General features: G+C 41.5%; 1 protein-coding gene across 5 annotated transcripts in view; it reads right to left on the bottom strand.

Moving 5' to 3' along the window:
* Positions 1–23061, bottom strand: part of LOC124465553 (matrix metalloproteinase-16-like) — a 126447-nt gene that overhangs the window by 89502 nt on the left and 13884 nt on the right. For all 5 annotated transcript variants that reach the window (XR_006955845.1, XR_006955846.1, XM_047017407.1 and 2 more), the window contains exon 3: positions 13846–14150. Coding sequence is in view for 3 of the 5 variants with exons in the window: in XM_047017407.1 (XP_046873363.1) it covers positions 13846–14150 (305 nt within the window). In the remaining 2 variants the exon portion in view is untranslated. The remainder of the gene's footprint in view (positions 1–13845; positions 14151–23061) is intronic.

Raw genomic sequence — 23061 nt, 5'->3', positions numbered from 1 at the left:
AGACTTGTCATTTGATTTCATTCCGCGCACTTAAAAGTGGAAGTTGTCAGAATATCGGCGCTGTTGACTCGAATTCTATTTACCCCTCATCAGTATCCAATTTTAACACAGTCACTAAATAATAATTTAACGTAAAGTGTATTATTTTTAGTTTGCCCACTTTATCTGCGATCAGTCCAAAAGGACTTTTGTTTGGAAGTAGCCGAACAACGCAGCCTGTACTGTCACAAATTGTTAAACTATTCTTAAATAGAAAAACCTAGCCTTTTGAAAATAAGCTTCACTGTTTTACATTCAATTAGACATTAATGTAAAACCTTGCCCAATTTAAAGCTACATTATAGATGCAGCAGCAATTTGGTTTATTATCTGTAATTTGATCTGCGATTGTAACCTTAATATTAATTTTTTATTTGAATATTAATTTCACTTTTGGAATGCTAATCTTTGAATATTAATTTCGGATTTTAAGTTAATATAAATTTAATTTGTATTAAAACATTAATTTTTTTTACAGTTTTTTTTTAACAAAAAAAAAAACACTACAAAATTAAGTGCCTAAGAACTTTACCACAATAGCATTGTGTTAATAACCTCCATTAGCCAAACCAATCCCTAGTTAACTAAACATGTCTCACCTCACGGAAGCTGAGAAATTGATGGTCTACCTATCAGAAAAAGAAAACCCAAACTATGTGGAATCTCTAACCGATCTACCGTTTGAGGGGATCGCCAGGAAAACCCTGGAAGTGGTCGCAGAAAATGTGGGCCAAACATTGAACAAGTCCCAAACCATCAAATGCATATCCAGCCTCGGTCTAAACTATGCTGCACAACTCAAGTTATCAATTGCGGATGTCAAAACACAATGGGCACGAGCTCTCCGAGATCAAGAAGAGGCTCTCAAAGTGACAGAAAGTGAACGACAGCGCCGGGAACAATTGGAACAAGAAGCAAGCGACCTGACTGGAGAACTGGAGAGTGCTAAAACAAACCTAATACAACAGGAAATATCCCTCAAACAGGCCCTCAAAGCAAAAGAAAGAGAACAGGACCGACGAGAAGAAAGAGAACAGGAAGCCAGCAGGTTAGCCGAAGAACTAGAAGACGCTAAGACTCAGCTAACGCAACAAGAAATATCCCTCAAACAGGCCCTCAAAGAAAAAGAAAGAGAACAGGACCGACGAGAAGAAAGAGAACAGGAAGCCAGCAGTTTAGCCGAAGAACTAGAAGACGCTAAGACTCAGCTAACGCAACAAGAAAGATCCCTCAGAGATGCCCTCGAAGCGAAAGAAAGGGAACAAGACCGACGAAAACGACTGGAAGAGGACACCAGGGGACTAGTTGTAGAACTAGGAAAAGCTAAAGCACAGCTAACGCATCAGGTATCAACCTTCAGGGATGCCCTCAAAATGGCAGCAGAGGACCAGGAAACCAGCGACCTAGTCGAAGAACTGGAAAAAGCTAAAACACAGCTAACGGAACAGGAAACACAGCTAATACGACAGGAATTGACCTTCAAAGATGCCCTCGAAGCGAAAGAAGGAGCTAACCGAAGCTATGCCTCCGTCCACACTTGAAGATGAAGTACCCGGCGAAGGATTGCTGGACACGGGTGCAGAACTCTGCCTAATTGCACCCACCTTGGCCGCCCAGCTAAAAGGAATAGCTAGCTCACACAGAAGATGGATTAACAGTGAAGATAGTGAATTCAACGTGACAGGCTTCACCCAAAACAAAGCTCCATTCACAGAGACTCTGTACTTGAAGCAAACACTTGGGGAAATGCCCCTAATCCACCCCATCCATGTCTCTTCGACCGAAACTGCTGATTGGACACAATCTACTCAACAAAAAGGAACCCCTCATTGACTTTAACCAAAACCAGATGTGGACCCACGTCAAGAAGCCTTATCCACTGCCTCACCCTGAAGTCCAGAACACAGTCTTCACAGTGGAAGGGGGGGGACATCCCACGTCTGATCCACATCTCTCAGAAGAGGACCCGATCCATGGGTTAGATGGCCACTCCAGACCGCCCCAGAGGTACGCCACTCACCCATCAAGAAAAAAGGTTCGAAAAGAATTCGCAAAATGCCATGACCGTCGGATGCCAGCAGAAACCCACCTGCGACGAGAAGCGTCACAGGTCCAAAAGAAGTCACATGATGCGAACTGGATTAGAGCGCAGAAAGTAGGAAGACCTACTTTGGTCGACAAGTATCCCAGAAGAAGCACCCCAGCTGTGACGAAGTGGCACAACCCCCGGAAGAGACCACTGCTACTCGCGGACAACAAGCCATGCACAGAGCCCTGGCTTTATACCAGCAAGCTGACCCTGTCGAATTGCTGATGAACCAAGTGCACAACAGGTACCTTGGCCAAGTGCCTCAAAGTTCACAAAACAAACCTTCCCTTAAACCAAAAACAATAGACAAATACCATAACAAGACAAATATGGCTCCACCAATTTACCAAAAATAAATAAATCTGTACCAGAAACCCAACATGACTGACCACAATAATATGCTACAATGTCTCATGAGCAAACTACCCTGGCCCCTGACAAATACGACTGTGACTCCAGGTAGTCAAAGCCCACTCCCACGTCTTATTTTTTATTTCTATTCATTTTTATTTCTTTTTTTTTTCTCTTTCTTTCCTTTCCCTTTTAGGCATAGAACCTTAACCTAGAGAAACTTATTAATAGGACCCAAGTTAGCCCCATTGATTCCTGCCTTGTTTAGAGTCCACTCATGCCAATGTGTCCAGTAGAAATGCTATCGTACTGTCGTGTTTGTCTTTTCTCTGATCTTCTTACGTGCCAACAGCCCAACAACGTCGAGTCGTCAGACATTGCCAGCAGGGGGATATGTAGCAGAGAGTCAACAGACAAAGCTTGGGACCATCCACACCTTTCTCCTACCCCCGAAAAGGGGGAAGGGTCCTTTCCCCTTTGTCCTTATCTCCCAGAAGTAGACGCCTCAAAGCCCTGACCCAGCATGGGGTCAGGAACAGAGACCACATGGTCACACAGTATCAGACAAAGGAGGATAAGGGAGAACTTTCTTTTGTGGATTTACAAACATATTTCTCAAGGACTACATGGCTCATGGACACTAATTCAATGACAGTAGTCGATGTGTTATAATGTGTGTTTTTCTCATTTACCTAGAACGTGTTTAATTGATGTTTGATTATAACTCCCCTTCAGATATAGTTAAATCAGTCAATCTTGATATCAAAATAATTGTATCATACTAACAAAACCAGTTAGGAACGTTGTATTGTTCTATTCTGAAGTTTAAGCATTTCATGGACATTTGAGATAATGGAACTTAAACTATCAGCCACTTCACACCTCTGGCAGATCTCAAGACGACGCCCAGGTGGAAGTAACTGACCAATGAGAGAGGTCACCTTCACACGGATGACCCCCTGTTCTTTGGAGTATAAAACCCCCAAACGTACAATCACCCCCGCTTGTTCGTAGGATCAACTTGAGGTGTTCGCGACATTCTCTAACCTTTACCTCATAACCTGCACATTCACTTTGCGCCCGGAACTTTGACGAGAGATTCCGTTTCCTATTCGTTGGACATAACGAACCATTGACTCCGTTTGATTGTATTTTACAAATGATTTAACTTGACCATCGTTAGGTCAGTTGCTATTGATCGTCCATTGTTACTATAGAAGCCTCTTCCTCTCTACCTCTTCCTCACTCTCTCTCCCCTTCCCCTCCACACGCGCTCTACGCAGCCATTGTGTAGTGCGCTCTCATTAGAATGTAGGCCTACTGTACTGCTTTAGCCCAACTAACCCATAACTTATCTGGTATGTGTTCACTATAATTACATTCTCTTAAATAAATCATTGTGTATAATACTTACGTACCTCTCACGTTATATGATCTGCTCTACTTTCATAGAATTCCCTACCTACTTAAGATTAGACTGATTATTACGAGTGCTATTATTATTGAATATTATTAAATAAGGTTTCCTCTGTCCCTTTCACAAATCAGAGGTGGTGCCCCCAAGAACTACTATACTTTATTATAAACTAAGTATTGCTAATCTTAACCGTGCAAACCACGCTACAGTACACAAGGAAAAAATCACATTTCTAAAACAGAATCGAATCTGTTTTGTTTACTTAGTGAAGGCTGGGCATGTTAGCAAAGATTGCAAAGGGCGTCTAAGTTGCTCCATATGCGAAAAAGGTCACCCAACTGTTCTGCACATCAAGTCAGAGCAGTCATCAGTGAAAGCCCTATCAGTAGTGCGCAGGTGTCGCTCAGAGGTGATGAGCATTCTGGGGCTGGTAACGAACACAGCAGCAGTGAGTGCATGCTTTCCATAGTGCCATTGAAGGTGAAACACTCCAAAGGAGGCAAGGTGATACACACATACGCCTTTCTGGATTCTGGGAGTTCTGCAACCTTCTGCACAAAAAAACCTAATCGACAAGCTGAACATAGATAAAAACCAACATCTTGCTCCGAACCATGTCCCAAGAAAAGTCGGTGAGCTCAGAGATAATCACAGGCTTGGAGGTCTCTGCTATAGACCGAAAAACCTTTATTGTGCTGCCTGAGGTTTACACCCAAAGAAGCATGCCAGTAGACACAAGTAGCATTACCACTAGTGAAGACCTGTCTAGTTTTACTTACCTTAGAGAGGTGAGCATTCCCAGAATCAAAGCCAACGTCGAATTGTTGATTGGCAGCAATAATCCAAAGGCTCTAGAACCATGGGAAGTGGTGGATACGCGGTAAAGACCGTACTAGGATGGACTGTCAGTGGCCCGCTGAACGGAAGCCACAAGACTGGGTGTACCCGTGTGACTGCAAATAGAACATCTATAGGAAACTTAAAAGAGCTGTGACTTCAACAAAAGCGAAGACAAAGTTGATATGTCTCTGGAGGACAAAAAGAAGAATCAGTCAGTCTGCTAAACGGCCATTACACTTTGGACTTACCGTTCAGGAGAAAATATGTCATCATGCCAGACAACCACTAGGTGGCAGAGCAGCAATTGTCTAGTCTTAAAAATAAATTCCAAAGGAACAAATCATTTACAGCTGAATCTAGGTGTGCTGGTGAACCTTGAGGTGCCTCGGTGTGTGAAACCCTCTGGTTTCGGACCAGTCAAACAGGCCGAGCTGCACCACTTTTCCGATGCAAGTGACAATGGATATGGCACAGTGAGTTACCTCAGGATGACTGCAGACCACCATGTCACACACGTTTCTTTCATGCTTGGTAAAGCAAGAGTGGCTCCTGTGAAACAGATGACCATTCCTTGCATGGAACTGGCAGCTGCAGTGCTGGCAGTTAAAGTAGATAAGATGCTGAGAAAGGAGGTGGACTTCAAACTCAGTCAGTCAACCTTTTGGACTGATAGTCAGTCTGTTTTAAAATACATAGCAAATGAGCAGAGAAGATTCCACACCTTCGTGGCCAACAGGATTTCAGTCATAAGAGACAACACAGACGTACACCAGTGGAGGTTTATAGAAACTAAACTGAACCCAGCCAATATGGCGTCGAGAGGCATGAGTTCAAACACCCTGGTGAAGTGCAAAGAATGGATCCAGGGACCAGAGTTTCTGTGGAAGACGGAAGAGGAAGCACAAACGTGTTCAGTGTTATCACAAAAGAAAAGGATAATTCAACAAACCAGCTGCTAGAACACTTCTCTGGTTGGCAAAGGTTAAAGAGAGCAGTAGCATGGTATTTGAAGTTGAAAGACACTCTTCAATCACTTGTAGCGAAACGAATAGACAACATCGCCAGTCTGGAAACAAGACCTCAAACAAGAATCCAGAGCAAGCTGATATATGACCAAATGCAAGCCTTTAAGAAAACACTGGGAAAGTGTTCAATAAGTCTGGAGGATCTGTCAAAGGCAGAAAAGGCCATTATTGTGTTTTGCCAAAGACAGAGATATCCAGATGAGGTGGCACACCTAAAGAAGGTAACTCGAATTGGAAAAGCTTTAAACAGGCAAAACAACATCTACAAGCTTGATCCAGTGCTTGACGAAGGACTCCTGCGAGTAGGGGGAAGATTGAATAAGTCAGCAATGCCTGATGAGGCCAAGCGACCAATGATTCTGCCAAAAGATCACCACATCTGCATTCTTCTGCTTCGTCACATACATGAGAACTTTGGGCATGCCGGCAGAAACCACATCCTCTCAACACTCCGACAACAGTATTGGATTGTTAACGCCAACTCCACGGCCTGTAAGGTCCTAACAAAATACGTTATCTGTAAACGCACAAGGGGCAGGATGGGAGAGCAGAAGATGGCGGACCTCCCCAAGGTGAGACTAAGAGCAGATCTTCCACCATTCAGTAACGTTGGGGTAGACTACTTTGGGCCCTTTGAGGTAAGAAGAGGAAGAAGTCTTGTAAAACGATATGGTGTTTTATTTACGTGCATGTAAAGCAGAGCCATACACCTGGAAATGGCTCACTCCATGGACACTGACTCCTGTCTCAATGCCCTGAGAAGATTCATGAGCAGAAGAGGTCAGGTGGCTCACATTAGATCAGACAACGGGACTAACCTGGTTGGGGCAAAGAACGAACTGCAAAAGGCCATGTCCAACTGGAACCACAACAAGATCCAGAAAGAAATAATTCAGAAAGGAGTTCAGTGGAGATTCAATCCTCCAGCAGCTTCCCATCACGGTGGAGTTTTGGAGAGACTTATCCGCATGGTGAGACAAGTTCTGTATTCCATCTTGAAAGTACAGGAACTTGATGATGAAGGTCTCGAAACACTATTGTGTGAGGTAGAAACCATCTTAAACAGCCCCGGCCGCCCCTTAAACACTGTGACAGAGGATAAGCAAGACCTTGCAGCGCTGACTCCGAACCACATTCTCCTTTTAAAAACTCATCCTGTTCTCAAACCTGGATTGTTCCAGAAGTCCGACCTGTACACTAGAAGACGTTGGAAACAAGTTCAGTACTTGGCTGATTTGTTTTGGAAAAGATGGACCTGTGAGTACTTACCGTTGTTGCAGGAAAGACAGAAATGGCTCACTGTGAAGAGAGGAGTCCAGAAAGGAGATGTCGTAATGGTGGTCGACAGCACAGCTCCGTGAGGATCCTGGCCTCTGGAAAGAATACTCAAAGTCCATCCTGGGTCACAGGGTCTAACAAGAACTGTTACTCTTAAGACCAGGGGTCCCGTTTATAAAACTGTGCGTAGGATTCTAACAAAAAGTGTACGCACGCCCAAAAGCCTAAAATGGCGTACGCACACAAAAATTCAGATTTATAAAACCTTGCATACGCACATCTGATCGCAATGTTCCCTTTATAAATCACAGATTACCCACAAGTGTGCTTACATGAATCAGCATGTTACCCCTCCCTGAACACGCCCATTTTTAAACATAAATGGTCAATGCAAAGCACCTCATGAATGCTAATCTAGTATCTCATGACCCTGGCATGCAATTCTTCTTCACGGTGAATAATGGCAACCAAAAAACTAAAAAGCGAAATTTCTCATTCTCAGACACTATTAGCGTATTGGTGGAGGCCCGAAAACCACATTATTTGGTGGCCGGTGGATCACCAATAAAAAAAAACTGTGCGAGTGGCGTCTACTGTGCCAGACAATACCCGGAGTCGAGATACAATTTGAAACCAAAAGCTTTTTGTTATCAACAGTAGTCTATTTAAGTCTGGACTGATAACAAGGACATGGAGAATAGCGATTGCACGGGAGCTTAACGACTGTATTTCCAGTTTTTGACATATGAGGATATTTGCCCAGTATTAAATAAATATATTTAGTTATATCTACACTGTGTTCTGCAGTTATCTAAAGGTAGGATTTGTGATGTTATCCTATATTCCATGCAGTCGGGGAATCTCCCCCTTCTGCACTCCCGTAGTGGACAATCTGATGGTGAGACAGACAGCGCTGAATTTTGATTTTAAATTGGAGTTGGATTGTACAAGGTAACAAGTATCATCACTCAGTACAAGCGCAAATAACACTCGATGTAATTTTCATGATAATCATGAAAAAAAACGTGTGTGAGGAAAACAAAATATAAATATTAGGAGTAATGTTCTTCCCACATTCAATTTCTGCAGTCTGGCTACATACGGTCATCTGCGTCGCCAATTCCAACCGTTTTCAAAATGTGCTTAGGCCTACGGGAGGGTCAGAGTTTGCGTGGAGGACTGCACATTCTTCCGTCAAGTTTGTTTTTAATAAATCACAACCTTTGCGTGGAAAGTGGCGTACGCACATTTTCAGCCCCGTTTTGTGCGTACGCAAGCTTAATGAATGAGACCCCAGGTCTGGAGTTTTGATAAGACCAGTGTAAAAACTTTGCCTGCTCCTAGAAACTTCAGTGTTCACCGAATGAAGACCAAGGCATGGCATGGTTGGATGTAGATGTGTTTCATGGTTGGATGTAGATGTGTTTCTGTGTTCTCATCTTGTAACATTTGGTTATGTAAAGAAATGGTGTTTAAAGTATGGCTCCTTACGCAGTGTTTCTGTTAGTAATTGGTGCCTATTCACACAATTAGGGTCCGGTGTGTAGGAGCCATTCATTTATTTTGACTGAATACTAAGAGCTCCAAACAGTGGTATAGATTTAAGTGAGCATATAAGGAGTATTTTATTAATTACGTCCTGTTTAGTGTGTTTACCACTGCATGAGTGTCCCTCTGCAGGAAACGCCTTCCTTTCCAATGAGGGAACCTACTTAAGGCGGTGCAGTGACCCTTGGCCGGGGGTGTGGCAGGCGTGTGCGGAAACAGTCTTTGACCGTGTCATCGGGCCAACGTGCGGACAGGGCGCACCACGCCAAGACAAAAAGGCAGTTTTACGTTTTTTTTCATTTTTGATCATTTGATAAATAAATCCACTCAAGAGGAAAGAATAACCAGTTTCATCGTCTTCATTACACATGCGTCAGACTACAGCACTTGCTACTCCAAGGAAGTGAAAGTTTAATGGACTTAGACATCACAAGAAACCTGAACACTTAACCTGTTTCTACCACTACACTAGCCATGCTAGGCAGAGTCAATATTGCTAAGCACGAAGGTCACCGGTAATAGTTGTGTTGTGTTGAGTGGCTCATGTGCCCAGATGTCTGTGGTTTTCAATATTTCTGAACTGAGTGTTATGATAATATTCATTAAATAATTACAATTTCACAGAGCACTTGTATCCTGCTGTTTGTGTTCAATTGTATTAGGATGGTTACCGAATTGACTGAATATTTCACATTCCCACCTAGAAAAGATTTCACTAGCCACCACTGGAAACGGCGGAGTATTAGCTTTGGTCAGTTTTGGGACAAAGGTTAAGAAACGGTTGACATTTCAAGGTAAAATTGCATGAAATTGCGCATGGTACTTCAGAAAGATGTCATCTTGAAGCCAGTAAGGTTTGAAAAACCATCAATCATTATATTTGATTTATTGACACAAAGATATTGAGGCAATGTGGACATTTACATAAATACACCCCTTTCAGCCATTTTGTATTGCATTTCTTATTCCATTTCACCCTATATAAAGACATCTGCCCGCACACTATCCCCATCCATGCTGTTCCCTCCATGTCTCCATGGAGGTGTTAAAGATGTTGCTGAACACCGGAGACAGCTAGTGCTTAAGGGTGGCAGGAGAGACAGCGCCTGGCCCAGCTGCTTTGCGTTGGTTCTGCCTCTTGAACAGTCAGTTACTTCAGGCATCTGTGTGTTCCCTGGTGACCCCTGAACCTAGGACCTGGGAAGAACCAGTACCCCATGTCCCCACAGGGAAAGTTGAATAATAAGGAAACTATTGACAAGATACTGAAGGCTGGTGTCCTGGTACATACTGTGGCACATGAACACCATTATCCTTCCTGTGACCAATCCTATTGTAGCAGACCCTACCACCAATTTGTTAGCATCCCAGCCACCATGATATGTTTTAGTTAAAAGATAGTTATATATGCGTTCCATACCACTAGCAAAAGCATCACAGTATCACCTTACATTCACATGTATTCATTTAGCAGACGCTTTTATCCAAAGCGACTTCCAAGAGAGAGCTTTACAAAGAGCATAGGTCACTGATAATAACAACAAAGCATTGCGGGTAGCCAAAGCACACATTGTGAACAACCAAAAAATAAGTGCCAAAGGGAAGAACCATAAGAGCATGTAGTTAAGCAAGTTACAATTAAACAACATGAATCTCTAAGTGCAAGTGTACCTGTAGAAATAGCAAGCAGCAGTAAAAATTAAAAATAAGATTAACTAAATAAGAATATTTAGCAGCGAATACAACAGTTTAAATCAGTTACCACTACATTTACATTTATGCATTTAGCAGACGCTTTTATCCAAAGCGACTTTCAAGAGAGAGCTTTACAAAAGCAAAGGTCACTGATCATAACAACGAGGTAGTCCCAAACATTGCAAGCAGCCAAAACATGAAGCATACATTGTGAAAAAACTAAACAAGTGCCAAAAGGGAAGACCCATAAGAGCATGCAGTTATACAAGTTACAAATTAAAACAACATGAACCACAAAAACCACACTAACCAACAAGAGCAACAAGTCCCTAAGCAAGAGTCATTGTGATCCTTGAGGAAACTAGCATTGGGTTCAGCAAACCATTCCTAACAAGTGCTTACATTTACCTAAGATGGAAAACAATACACTTTTTTTGTGATTCACCCTCAATCTTCAACCATATTCTCCAGGATCTTACAGGGTTGGAGTTGCCTAACAACTCCATTCTCGTGAAGTACATTGATGAGCTTAAAATGTATTCTGAAAACCATGAGTCATGTCAAGCAGGCTTGTTAGCCCAATTGACAGTCCTACCTGACAAAAGACATCAAGTAGCCAATACAAAGATACAGTGGTATCAGGAGGAGGTAATGTTCCTAGGTTTGTTGATTAGCCATAACACTAAACGCAAGACCCTAGACAAGATATCAAAAACCCAAAACATGCCAAAACTACAGGAAAAAAATAAACCAGTTGTTTCAAAGGTGTTGCAAAATTTACAGTAGAATGTTGGTCTGTGATTGGTCTGTGACATTGCTCACACTAGATTATTTTATGGAGACCGCCAACTTCCTCCTTCCAATATCTGGAAGAAGTAAGTACAGATTTGTCTGAATATGTTAGGGCTCTAACATTGTCTTTGAGGTCTCTGTATGCCACTGTTTACCAGACACAGGAGAAAGGTATACCTGTTGACCCAGCATCCAATTCATCCCAGGTGACCAGTACGTGAAGGTGATCAAACTGACATGGTACCAACCTTGATGGACAGGTCCTCAACGGGTGAACCTGGCCACCCCATCTGCCATCAAGATTGAAGGCCAAAGTGGGTGGACCCACTTGGCACACTTTTCATCACCCATGATGAACACAGAGGAAGACTCAATCCTGATCCTGCCCCTGTTCCTGAGGTCACCCCCACACTGGATCCCTGAGGCCCCGAACCACCAATAAAAAACCCTCCCCTTGTTGTAACCCCCCAACAGACTACTGTTGTATGATCCTTTCGACCAAGTACATTTGTGAGGATTCTGAGAATCCTTAAGAGGGGACTCGTAAAATGTATCTCACAGTGTTAACACAAATAGATTATATATATTATATTTTGTCAGCTTTCTAGCTCCATAAACTTGAGTGTATCAGACACCTGCACCTTACATACATACATTACAAATACGTTGATTTTGTCTTGAACATATGCTTGCCAATTCAGTTAATTGACTTGGTACTTTCACAGCAATTGGGTACCATCTAATACGTCTTCAAGGGCTTACTTGATGTTAGCCTGTTGATGCTTAGCCTATTCAATTTAACAACTTTCAGAATGACAAGACAGTGGATAATATGTCCAAAATATCAAACTGGTTGAGAATGTGTATTTTGTTTTTATGTAGGCTATTGTATTACTGTAACATTGGGACTTTCAAGTGTAGATGGCAGGTTACGCAAGGGCAGTAGCGCATGTAAACCAAGAGTTGCATTTGATAAATCAATAGGCGGCCTATCTACTACAACTAGCCTGACAGATCATTTAGAATAGCCTATGTTTTGTTCCCTACTGCAATGTGCACAGGACTTCTTCTTCGTGAATGCATCTTTCAAAGATGCGATCCCATCCCCCCTAATGATCTATAGAAATGGGTCTGGACACATCTTTGCACAAGAGGTACAAGCACTGTTGCTTACGTCTGTATGTGTCAGCTTGCAAGATTAAAACAATTCAAGAAAGACAACTCTGAATTGTGAGCCTTTCCAGAGACAAATATCCACCACAGGATAGGCAGGTATTGGAAAAAGACAAGAACATTTTAAGAGTTTATTTACACACATGCATCAGGAGCCGAGTGCACCAGCTGGGCGTACGCCTGGGCGTACGCTACGTCCGACGTAGAATTGAAAGTTACGACTAACTTAAAGTTACGACTAGTGCACCAGTTAGACTTAAGCCCTTTATGTGCTGCACCTGGGTGTACATTTTACGCCTAGTGGGGAGCAGGCTAATATCCATGGTAATTATAATATACAACAGTTTGATCGCACATGCAGCGCGTCTTGTTTATAGGCAACATAGGGAAAGGGCATTAAGGCGAGAAAAAGTCGTCCGTGATCGATTTCCAAGCTGATTGTTTCTGTTTGTTTGTGTTGATATTATTAGGCTTACATTTCCCCGTGAGCACGCTTCTATTCTGAGTAAATAACTCTAAAAGTTTTCAAATTTCTCTATCAGTAAAATTTATTTTCCTTTTCTTTCCCCCCCAAAAAAATCCATGACTTGTTTTGAAGGGAGATAGGCTAGCTAAGTGCGCTTTGGATAGGCTCTTAAATGTGTTGCTTGGCAACGATCGACTCTTTCGCATTTTCACAAGGACGCGCATCTTAAAACCAGGCATAGCTATGACCGTGTTCTGTCAAGCTTGGTGCATTGTAAATTCAAATCACAAAGTCGGACGTAGCTAAGACCAACTTTTTTACGCCCAGCTGGTGCACTCGGCTCCAGGAGTTTCGCCTTCTCTCCTCTGGTATTCATTTTAGAATTCCTATAAGCAAAATAAATATGTTTAGATATGAATTGATCTGCTCATCTATACAGCTCTAAAATTCTAGGTAATGTTAGTAGGAATAAATAAAAAGGTTTTATGTATTAATGGGTCATTATCAGGCTTATGACCCATTCATTAGAATCAGGTGTGTTGGAGCAGGGAAACATCTAAAACATGCAGGCCAGGGGGTCCCGAATATCAGGTTTGGGAAACACTGAACTAAGCCACATGAGATGCCATTAGGGTTGGGTACCGAAACCCGGTTCCACTATGGACCGGAGACCCCGGATTACCGGATTACAACAGACCGGATTACAACGCAAATTTCGGATCCTCATTCCGATTCCACTTCATGTGCCAACTGAAATATTTCCCCTCTGTCGCTCCACATGGGAAAACAAAAACCCATGCTTGTCATCTACAAGTGTGTTCCAAATGCAACTCAAGAACACACAATGACTAACTTTACTTGCATGGCACTGGTCTCTGTGGGACTATTACCATCGTATGTAGCGGTTGAAAGGTTGATAAAATGGCATTGACATTACAGTGTGGTTCAGTAAGAAAGATGCCTGTGTGTAAACATGTTATCTGCAAAATGCACAGAGGAAGGCTGGAACAAGCCTACAGCATAGTTTAGATGAGACTAAAGAATGGTGCCAGGCATAGCTCTAAATAAATGTGTCCTGAAGAATCTTATCCCAGGCAACTTTTAATCTGCAAATATCTGTATGTCATTTTACCGTCATGGTTAGGGTTCCCCAGCGTCCAAGGCTCATCTGAGTCAAAGTGTGTGTCGCCCCCAATCCCAGGTCCAGGGAAGTAGGCGTGGGCCAGGAAGCCGCCCTCACCATCAAAGGGTGAGCTGTCTCCATGGAAACCTGAGGCAAAGATAATAGTGATGTCCACATCCTTCTTGGTCCGTTCTAGGTCGCTGTAGGGCACGGCCTCGAAGCGCAATGGTGTCACATTCTGCCACACCTTGAATGCCCGCCGGATGGCGTTATGGGTCTCTTCTGCACCCACTTTTGGAGTCACATTCTTTATGCTGTGGAATGATCAGATCAGATAAATAAGCATAACATCAACATAGGTTCAGACAGACCACATTCCACACAATACACATTTAACAAAAAAACAGAGCATAGCAAACATGATATATCATACTTCACTAAACTAAAGTACCATACTGTCGCAGAGAAATGTCCTTATCATCCATACCATTCTTCATCACCATTATGGTCTATAATTACATCCTTATCAGATCCCAGTACTTAAATATCGAGACCCATTATTTTCTTTAAGTAGAAAAAGAAGTGAATTTGTATTTGATGTGTTTGTGTATGTATAAGATACACAAATCAAGCTGATTTCACTCCTGCTGAGAGCAGTGTTGCAGGTGTTGAAGGAGCCAGAGGATTGCCTTAGGATTTTTTTTTTTACCTTAAAACCTGTTCTGGAGACTGTTAAATGTGCCTAAAAACGCCTAAACAGCATGCCCAAAGTAAATTGAAAGCTGTTCTTGAACCATTTGGAGTACATGCATGTAAATGGACTCTTTTGAAAGCTGACACTCTGAAGTTATGTTCCTTGTTGTCAGGACCCCTGTCAGTCCTACTGGTGTTGAGTAATAGAAGCTTGAACACAAGGAAAGTGAAAGTTTCTATTTCCGCCTGGATTTTGTTTTGAAAACAGAGGCCTGAAGAGGCCTAGAGGTGGTAGGTATTAGCTGGAAGACAGAATTGGACCACAGGTTGAAGCCTTACCCAATTCAGATCAAAAGTCAAACATGATACCACAATATATTCATATTTGACACATGTTTTTATAAGAGTACATCCAGGCGTTTTCTAAAAGGGCCTTTTGGAGACTCCAGAATGACCCTTCTAACCAAGGTCAAATTCTTAGGATAAAAAGGTATAATTGTTATCTCTAATGAACGGTGGTCCTTAGAACTATCATATATAACAGCTAAATCCCTCATTAGTATTACTGAAACACGAAAACTGAAGCATGAACACATTGGAGTGATTTATCTGAATTCCAGGATTGGCACACAAAGAACACTGACATATTGCGCAATCGACTTTTATTTTGAAGGCTCCACAAAACCTGGCATATGGGGTATCGCCATTTACAGCTAGCGCTAAGCTACAAGGATAACTAGCTCTTTTCAGAATCAATCCAAGCCAGTTAGAAAAAATCGTGTAGAGGGGGCGGGGGGGGGTGGGCGGGGGGCGGGCTGGACGCACAGACCTGGTTGGCTTTAGAGGACTGTCACCGGGGCATGGAAGCTCCTATTGGCTAAACCAAGGTGTCTATCAAAAGGTCAGAGTGTAGCGGCCATTTTAAGACTATCCCCGTGTTTCTACTTGACCCAGATCTCATGCTATGAGCTAAAGTGCGTTGAGAGACAGAATATTTTTTTTTACGAAGTAACAATGAAGCAACAAGATCGTGGCTATGTGTGGATATAATTCTTTGTTTGGACAACTACTCGACATGGTTTGATACTTTGGACCCTTGGGAATGTAAGCAGATGTGGTTTTGATGAGTTGTGTGCATACCTGGACATTCCTAAGTAATCGAAGGTAAGTACAACTTTTTTCTCTGGCATTGTTGAATGAACGGTCACCGGATAAAGACGTTGACGCTACTTTCTGTTGCAAGTTGAGCTTGAATTGGTTTATTTCAATGGAAGCACAAGAATCGTAGCTTTCCAACGATGTACAACATGTGTACTAGTCGAAAAATTTTTTTTATGATTTTTAATGCGTAATAACTGGGGGAGGAGGGGGCAGTGTTTCGGGCCCGCGGGCGGGCCCGCACGCAAAACAGGTTGATTAAAGATTATCAACAACCCACTTCTTCCCAAGAGCACCATGTCTGCCACTCTTCAATCTTCTTCACATACTTCAAGCTTAAATTAGGAGGAAAAAGGCCTTTTGAAAATAATTCTTTGTTTTCTTCTACATTGTTGTCCGACAGATTTGAGCTGTTTCCCTCTTCCAAACCCACTTGGTTCAAATTAAAGGGTTGTTATTGTAGGGGGTTAAATATTGTCCAAACAACCAAATAAATTCCCCTATGGTTTAAAGGAAGATGGGAAACTGAACAGTGTTTTAACATGAACCAAATAAGGCCAATAGAATTACAGTTATTTGACTATGGGTTAATCAGAGCAAGAATGGTCAAGGTAAGAGTAAATGAAATACGCATTTAATAACACTGCAAATGAATAAAATCAATTACAAGGTAAACATGTTAGAAAATTAAGGTTAACTCTTACCTACACTAACATAATTATTGTAATTATTGATTATTGTGGAGATATCAAGCAAGATGTAAGGAAGGAGTACAAGGACACGTCAGAGCTGAGGAAAAGGTCTCAGGAGATGAAGAATCCACAGGACAATGCATTACAATTCCTTTTATACACAAGACCAACCAATCAGACCAAATCTTTACACAATGGGGTGTGAGAGCCATCCAGTAGAGTCTGTCCAGAAACTCCAGACTTTAGCATATGAGAGGTGGGGGCGGGTTGACACCCACCCTTACATTTTCAAGCTCAGCAGAAGCCTGATACCAAGCCATTTGTTTGAATCACGTGTGTTATTTAGTACTGGAATATACCAACTGTTTAATAGCCTAAATAGCAATTTGACTGCCATCTTCTCCAGTAGATCTTAAATTTGTTTTTGTGACTTGAGGTCTGTTAGAAAAAGCTTTGATTTACATAATGCTACAAAACATCTCACCTGTCTCTCTATTCAGACTCTGCTGTCAGACTTTCTTCTCTGCCAGACAGATTAATCTCTTGGTTAAGATGGAGTCGCATGGATGACTAAAAAAGATGTATCCAACCCTCAAGTATGTTCTTGTTTAGTGTAAATTCAAAATGAACAGTAAGATGTAACTGCAAGTCTGCGTCTCATAAAGACTATTACTGTATGAGGCTTAAAGTTAAAATCACATATTGTTATCACCCAAGGGGCTGATTAAAAGGTAGTCCCTGCACATACAATTGTGTGTGTGTCTGTATACATGTACAGTACCAGTCAAAAGTTTGGACACATTGAATGGGAAAATGTGTCCAAACTAGTGCTGTCAGTTTAACGCGTTATTAACGGCGTTAACGCGAACCCAAATTAACGGCATCAATTTTTTTATCGGGCGATTAACGTTCTTTTTGGCCTTGCAAACTTTAGTTTTTTTCACATGCTGTTGCAACAACTACTGACGTTGGAAAAACTACAACACCACACCGGATCTAGCTAGACCGGAAAAAAAACTACAGGCACGCCACACACACTTGCTTTAGCGAGCCGGTTAAAGAGTAGTAGGCTAACTTTACGTTTTGAGTGGATGGCCAACGCGAGACGCCGAAATGGATGCCAACTAAATTCTAAATGGAAAGTTTACTTTTAAAAAGTTGCCAAATGGTTCCATTGACAAGACCAAAGTGGTCTATGTGTTTTGTCGTTGTGAACTGAGCTATCATCGCAGCACGTCCAGTCTGAAATACCATTTGATGGCCAAGCACACAGCTGATGCGAATTCTCCGCCCCCTCGTCAAAGCCAGGCGATTGCAATGTTGTTTTCAATAAGATGCCAACAAAATTCTGAATGGAAAGTTTACTTTTAAAAAGTTGCCAAATGGTTCCATTGACAAGACCAAAGTGGTCTATGTGTTTTGTCGTTGTGAACTGAGCTATCATCGCAGCACGTCCAGTCTGAAATACCATTTGATGGCCAAGCACACAGCTGATGCGAATTCTCCGCCCCCTCGTCAAAACCAGGCGATTGTAATGTTGTTTTCAATAAAAAAAGATAGATTGCACTAAGCAATCCAATCCACTTTTCCATGTGCATTAAAACGAGGAAAAGTAGCGGGACAAAAAGAAATCAAGGGACATTTAGAATAGATAAAAATGTTAGATTAATTGTGATTAATCGCGAGTTAACTATGACATTAATGCGATTAATCGCGATTAAATATTTTAATCGTTTGACAGCACTAGTCCAAACTTTTGACTGGTACGTGATGTGAACAACGTGATACTTTGCCAACCTGTGTTTTGCTTGTGTGTGTGTGCATGTGTATCTGTGTGTGTGTATCTGTTCGTGTATCTGTGTGTGTGTGTGTGTGTGTGTATATGTGTGTAGATGTGTGTGCGTGTATCTGTATGTGTGCTTGTATGTGTATCTGTGTGTGTGTGTGTACAGTACCAGTCAAAAGTTAGGACACATGGGAAAATGTGTTCAAACTTTTGATTGGTACTGTATGTGTAAGTGAGTATAGGAACTTAGGGGGGGAAGTTTTAAGGCATTAATGATTTCTGGCCACTATAATGTATGCTACAAGGTGTTATCCTACTGACATGGCGATGGGGACGCTATTGTTAATCAGCAACTGCCTACTGAAAGCATGTACCTTTGCAAACACGAACACATGGTTTGGCAATGGCTTGATAAACAATATCTTCCAAATGCAAACAGAATACAGTCAGTCTTAAACATACAGTAAATACTCCAGAACTTCCGATGCATGCAGTAGCCAAAACACTTATTCAGGTTTGTGGTTTGGAAACAGGGCCTGCTATTCACTAAATATACTGAAAGTATGTGACTTTGGTTTGATTTTTAATCAAGATCAGATAATCTTTTCGGTTGGTTCTGCAAAATCTTGAAGCACCTAAAAAGTTAGGAGCACCAGTGCTACCAGGTAAAAAAGTTTATTTCAAGCCCTGCATATTCTTTGTCACGTTTAATTCGCACTGTGACAATGTGTTCACCTTTCTACTTAATCTTCCTCGTATCTTTTTAAGTAATCCGTGATCTTGCTGTAGTGGGGTTTGCTCATTTAAGAATAAATATACTTGATCTATGATCAGATATTTAGTGAGAAGGGGGCACCACCCTGATAGAGTTAGGACATCAGGGAAACCTAGGTTTAATATGTCATAATCAGTCTTGTCTGAAGGAATTAATTTGTTCGACATGTAGAGCGGATCAAATAACATGAGGGATCAGAATACTTGAGCTAAAATTATACACAATGATTTATTGAAATAAATGGAAATATAATGAAGATATGTTGTTGGCTTCATTAAGAGTTTAAGGCCTTTGTCTAATAACGGGAATGTCTAGTGGTATTCTAACGGGAGTTAGTTTTACACACACAATATAAATTACTTCATGCCAATGTTACAAGTAAGAAATATAGCTAGTCGCCTTTACGTGCGCCGGTGTGATGAAGTTTTGGTTCGAAAGCAGAGTCTGTTTAAATCTTGGCAGTAGTAAACAAATGTGTAATCCGATCAAAAGGTTCTTTCGAGAAAGTATTGCTTTTATTCCGCGGTGAGACTGAGTTTGGTTATCTCAGTGTCGCAATTAGAGTTTGCGTTTGGTTACTTCTGCAGAATCGTCCAGAAAGTGTTGCAATCACCACTATAATGTTGAATGTCAAGACCTTGGCAAGATCCTTTTTGAATGCCTATCCGTTGTCTGGACTTGCTGTATCAATGGATTTAGCAAGTGATTATTTGATAATAATTAATGCACCCTTATTGTAAAGTGTTACCTATAATCTGAATAAAGGGGAAGTGTCGAGGCAGGTAAAGCAGTTAATCGGTCAGGTCCTTGGCCTGGGTGGAGTCCAAACTGGTTCACAGATAAGTTTGAAGAGGATGTAACTTTTGGCTGATGTCCTTAAAAATGTTCATACCTTGCCTATACTTCCTAATATTTCTTCACAACATTGATAAATGGTTTGGTTTGTATAGTACAATAAATTTGATAGCAAGGTTGTTGATCATAACAGGAAAGGAAGTTACATTAAAACATCAAATTAAATCAACACAGCATTAACGGGAAAGCATAAATTGTCACACATAAATTCCAATAATCATTCTAGTGTCCACAAACAGTGTAGTCCTTGAGAAATGTTGTTACATCCATTAAAAGTTAGTTTTGATGGATGCCTTTGTTTGATCCAGTCTTTCTGGAGTAAGGAGAGGCTGAGGAAGGTGAGGCATTTGGCTGGCCCTTCTCCCTTCCAAGGGTAGAAGGAGACACACGGTGTGATGTATACAAATTAACTTGACGTGAGAATGTGCGGGCCGTCCGCCAAGTCTTGTTTGGCTATGTAACGTGGCAAATTTTTACTGAAAAGTGCAGAAACTCACCAAACATAAAAAAATTAATTAAAAAAAAATACTATATTAAAACATTAGCCAGAAATCCCAAGATTCAGTCTTGAAGATAATTGACATGGAAAAACTTATAAATTACAGCAATAGACAGGGCCAGGGAGTTTTCAGGCGATCTTTATGAGGATGGATCAATACTTTTTTGTTAAGTCTGTCAACATTTAATCGACCATATTCGTGAACGTCAAACTGTTGTGGAGCATCTTTGATCCCTCAGACATAACAAAAGGAAGGCTAGCGGAATTCTGCAGATTTTCAGTCTGAATAACCGCAGAAAAGTTGAAAAAAAATTGTAGATTTTGTTTGGGTTTGCTAATACCTGATGACAGGCCTGCCAAACAGGACACATTTCCTCGCCTCCACCTCAATTGTTAAAACCTGGATCACACAGCCTGTGAAATATAAAATGTTTACATGTTTAGCGATTTTAATTCAGACAAAGAAATGACCTCAGGGGGCATTTATAGGCCATCTGCATATTCATTGGGCAAGGCGGGGTTAACGGCTCGTTCACGTGCGGTCAATCCCACGTTGATTATGATTTATAACGGAAAGATTTATAACATTTCACTGTGTCTTGCAGCTGTGTGTTTAGCAAATCGCAGTATTTCCAAGCCCTGATAATTTAACTGCTCAGTTATCTCAAGATGACGCAGTAGATACGACGTGCATATATGTGCTAGACTGGATAGAACTAGCACTATGTGGGATAGACTGTTGCACAGTACTAGTAGTTTAAGTACTATCTATCGTGCCGTGGTGTACTGGCAGCATCATATATTTAAGCAATTCAAGACTTGCATGTGCAGTAAGTATTGTCACATTAAATAATGTTTTTAAACTAGTGCTGTCAAACGATTTTAATATTTTATCGCGATTAATCGCACATTTGTATCTATTCTAAATGTCCCTTGATTTATTTTTGATCCATTCTCAAATTTTCAAATTGTAATGTTCTTATCAACATGGAAAAGTGGTTTGGATTGCTTTGTGCAAATGTTTTTTTTTAATTGAAAACAACATTTCAATCGCCTGGCTTTGACGAGGGGGCGAAGAATTTGCATCAGCTGTGTGCTTGGCCTTCAAATTGGTATTTTAGACTGGACGACGTGCTGCGATGATAGCTCAGTTCACAACGAAAGAACACATTGATCACTTTGGTCTTGTCAATGGAACCATTTGGCAACTTTTTAAAAGTAAACTTTCCATTCAGAATCTTATTGGCATCCATTTCGGAGTCTTGCGCTCGCAATCCACTCAAAACGTAACGTTAGCCTACTACCAGAGAATGTCTAATATCCGTAAACGGGCTCTGCTACTACTCTTTAGCTGGCTCGCAAGCCCAAACAAGTGTGTGTGGCGTGCCTGTTGTTTTGTTTCCGGTATAGCTAGATCCAGTGTGGTATTGTAGTTTTCCAACGTCAGTAGTTGTTGCAACAGCATTTGAAAAAAACGAAAAAGTTTGCGAGGTCAAAAAGAGCGTTAATCGCGCAAAAAAAAATTGACGCTGTTAATTTGGGTTTGCGTTAACGCCGATAATAACGCGTTTAACTGACAGCACTAATTTAAACTCAAGCTTGTGTGGGGTCGTTGTCTTCAATGCCACAGGCTAAACTAGGTTATGTCAAAAGAAACGTTTTTCATTTCCGGCTCATTCAGTGAAGTTTGCTAGCAACATCAGCTAGGCTAGCTGGCTCGTAGCTTCTTCATACAGCTTCTCCATGCAGGGCTCTAGACTGAGACCAAATGGTCGGCTTTTTTTACTGACAATGCATTAAATTAGCTGCATGGTCTGTAGAGATCTTGGGACGAAGCTGCAATAGCATACATAACAGAAAGTGTTTCATTCTGGAAAAATTTTGTAAATAATTTATGTAGTTAGATGGTCCGAGGAGAATGCGTGAAGTTGGTGAAGCGCCCTGGTGAGTTGCAGTCATTTGCCATAGTTTTAGTACTAATCTGAGGCTAGTCTCCATAGATATTTATATTATGTCTGTGGATATCTATGCCTAGTCTCCACGTCTACCCAACGTGACGTCATTACCAAATTGCGCTAATATGCTAATGCTAACACCAAAAACGACAAAAACTGGTCTTTAACACCATTTAGAGACACCATTTGGAGATTTTGTTTGACAATTTATCAACAGTGATGTTTAACCTGCAATATGGGCTTTAAGTCACGCTCAGAAATGTGTCATTTGCATATTGAAATCACAAAACAATCTAGCCGGGGGCACGCCTCCCCCACCCCCCGCGACACTGTCACCTTTTTTACTCTAAGGAGTTTGCAGGTCTGTATACAAGTGAATATTTCTGTGCGTAGGTACTTTTCAAGTTTTGGCCGTACGCCATCTTCTGGTATGTAAACGGTGCAATCTTTTATACGTGAGGCCCCGGGTCTACTATCAACCCTTTGAAAGATAGTAGCATTTCATGAGGCATCATAAAATGCTAAGTCGGGGGTTCTTGTGCTCATGTGGTCGACAGTACTGTGTCTTACCTGGGCCGGATTGACAATTTTCTGTGCCCTGGGCAACAAGGCTGAAGGCCCCCCCCCCCCTGTGTTTGATGTGATGCTAGTTACGGATTTCAAAAATTAATGCAAGCGTGCAAAGCGAGCGTGCAAATCGAGCGCGCAAAGCGAGCAATTTTTTGGGCCTTTATTTGAGTGCAAAATAGTTTTTTGAGCTTTCTGTCAAATAAACATTTTACAAGCCGTTTTTCAATTGGTAAAATCTTGTC

The sequence above is a fragment of the Hypomesus transpacificus genome, unplaced genomic scaffold, assembly GCF_021917145.1.
Source record: "Hypomesus transpacificus isolate Combined female unplaced genomic scaffold, fHypTra1 scaffold_60, whole genome shotgun sequence".
NCBI classification, from domain to species: Eukaryota; Metazoa; Chordata; class Actinopteri; order Osmeriformes; family Osmeridae; genus Hypomesus; species Hypomesus transpacificus.
The sequence above is the reverse complement of the archived record's forward strand: the minus strand, read 5'-3'. Positions and strand labels throughout refer to the sequence as shown.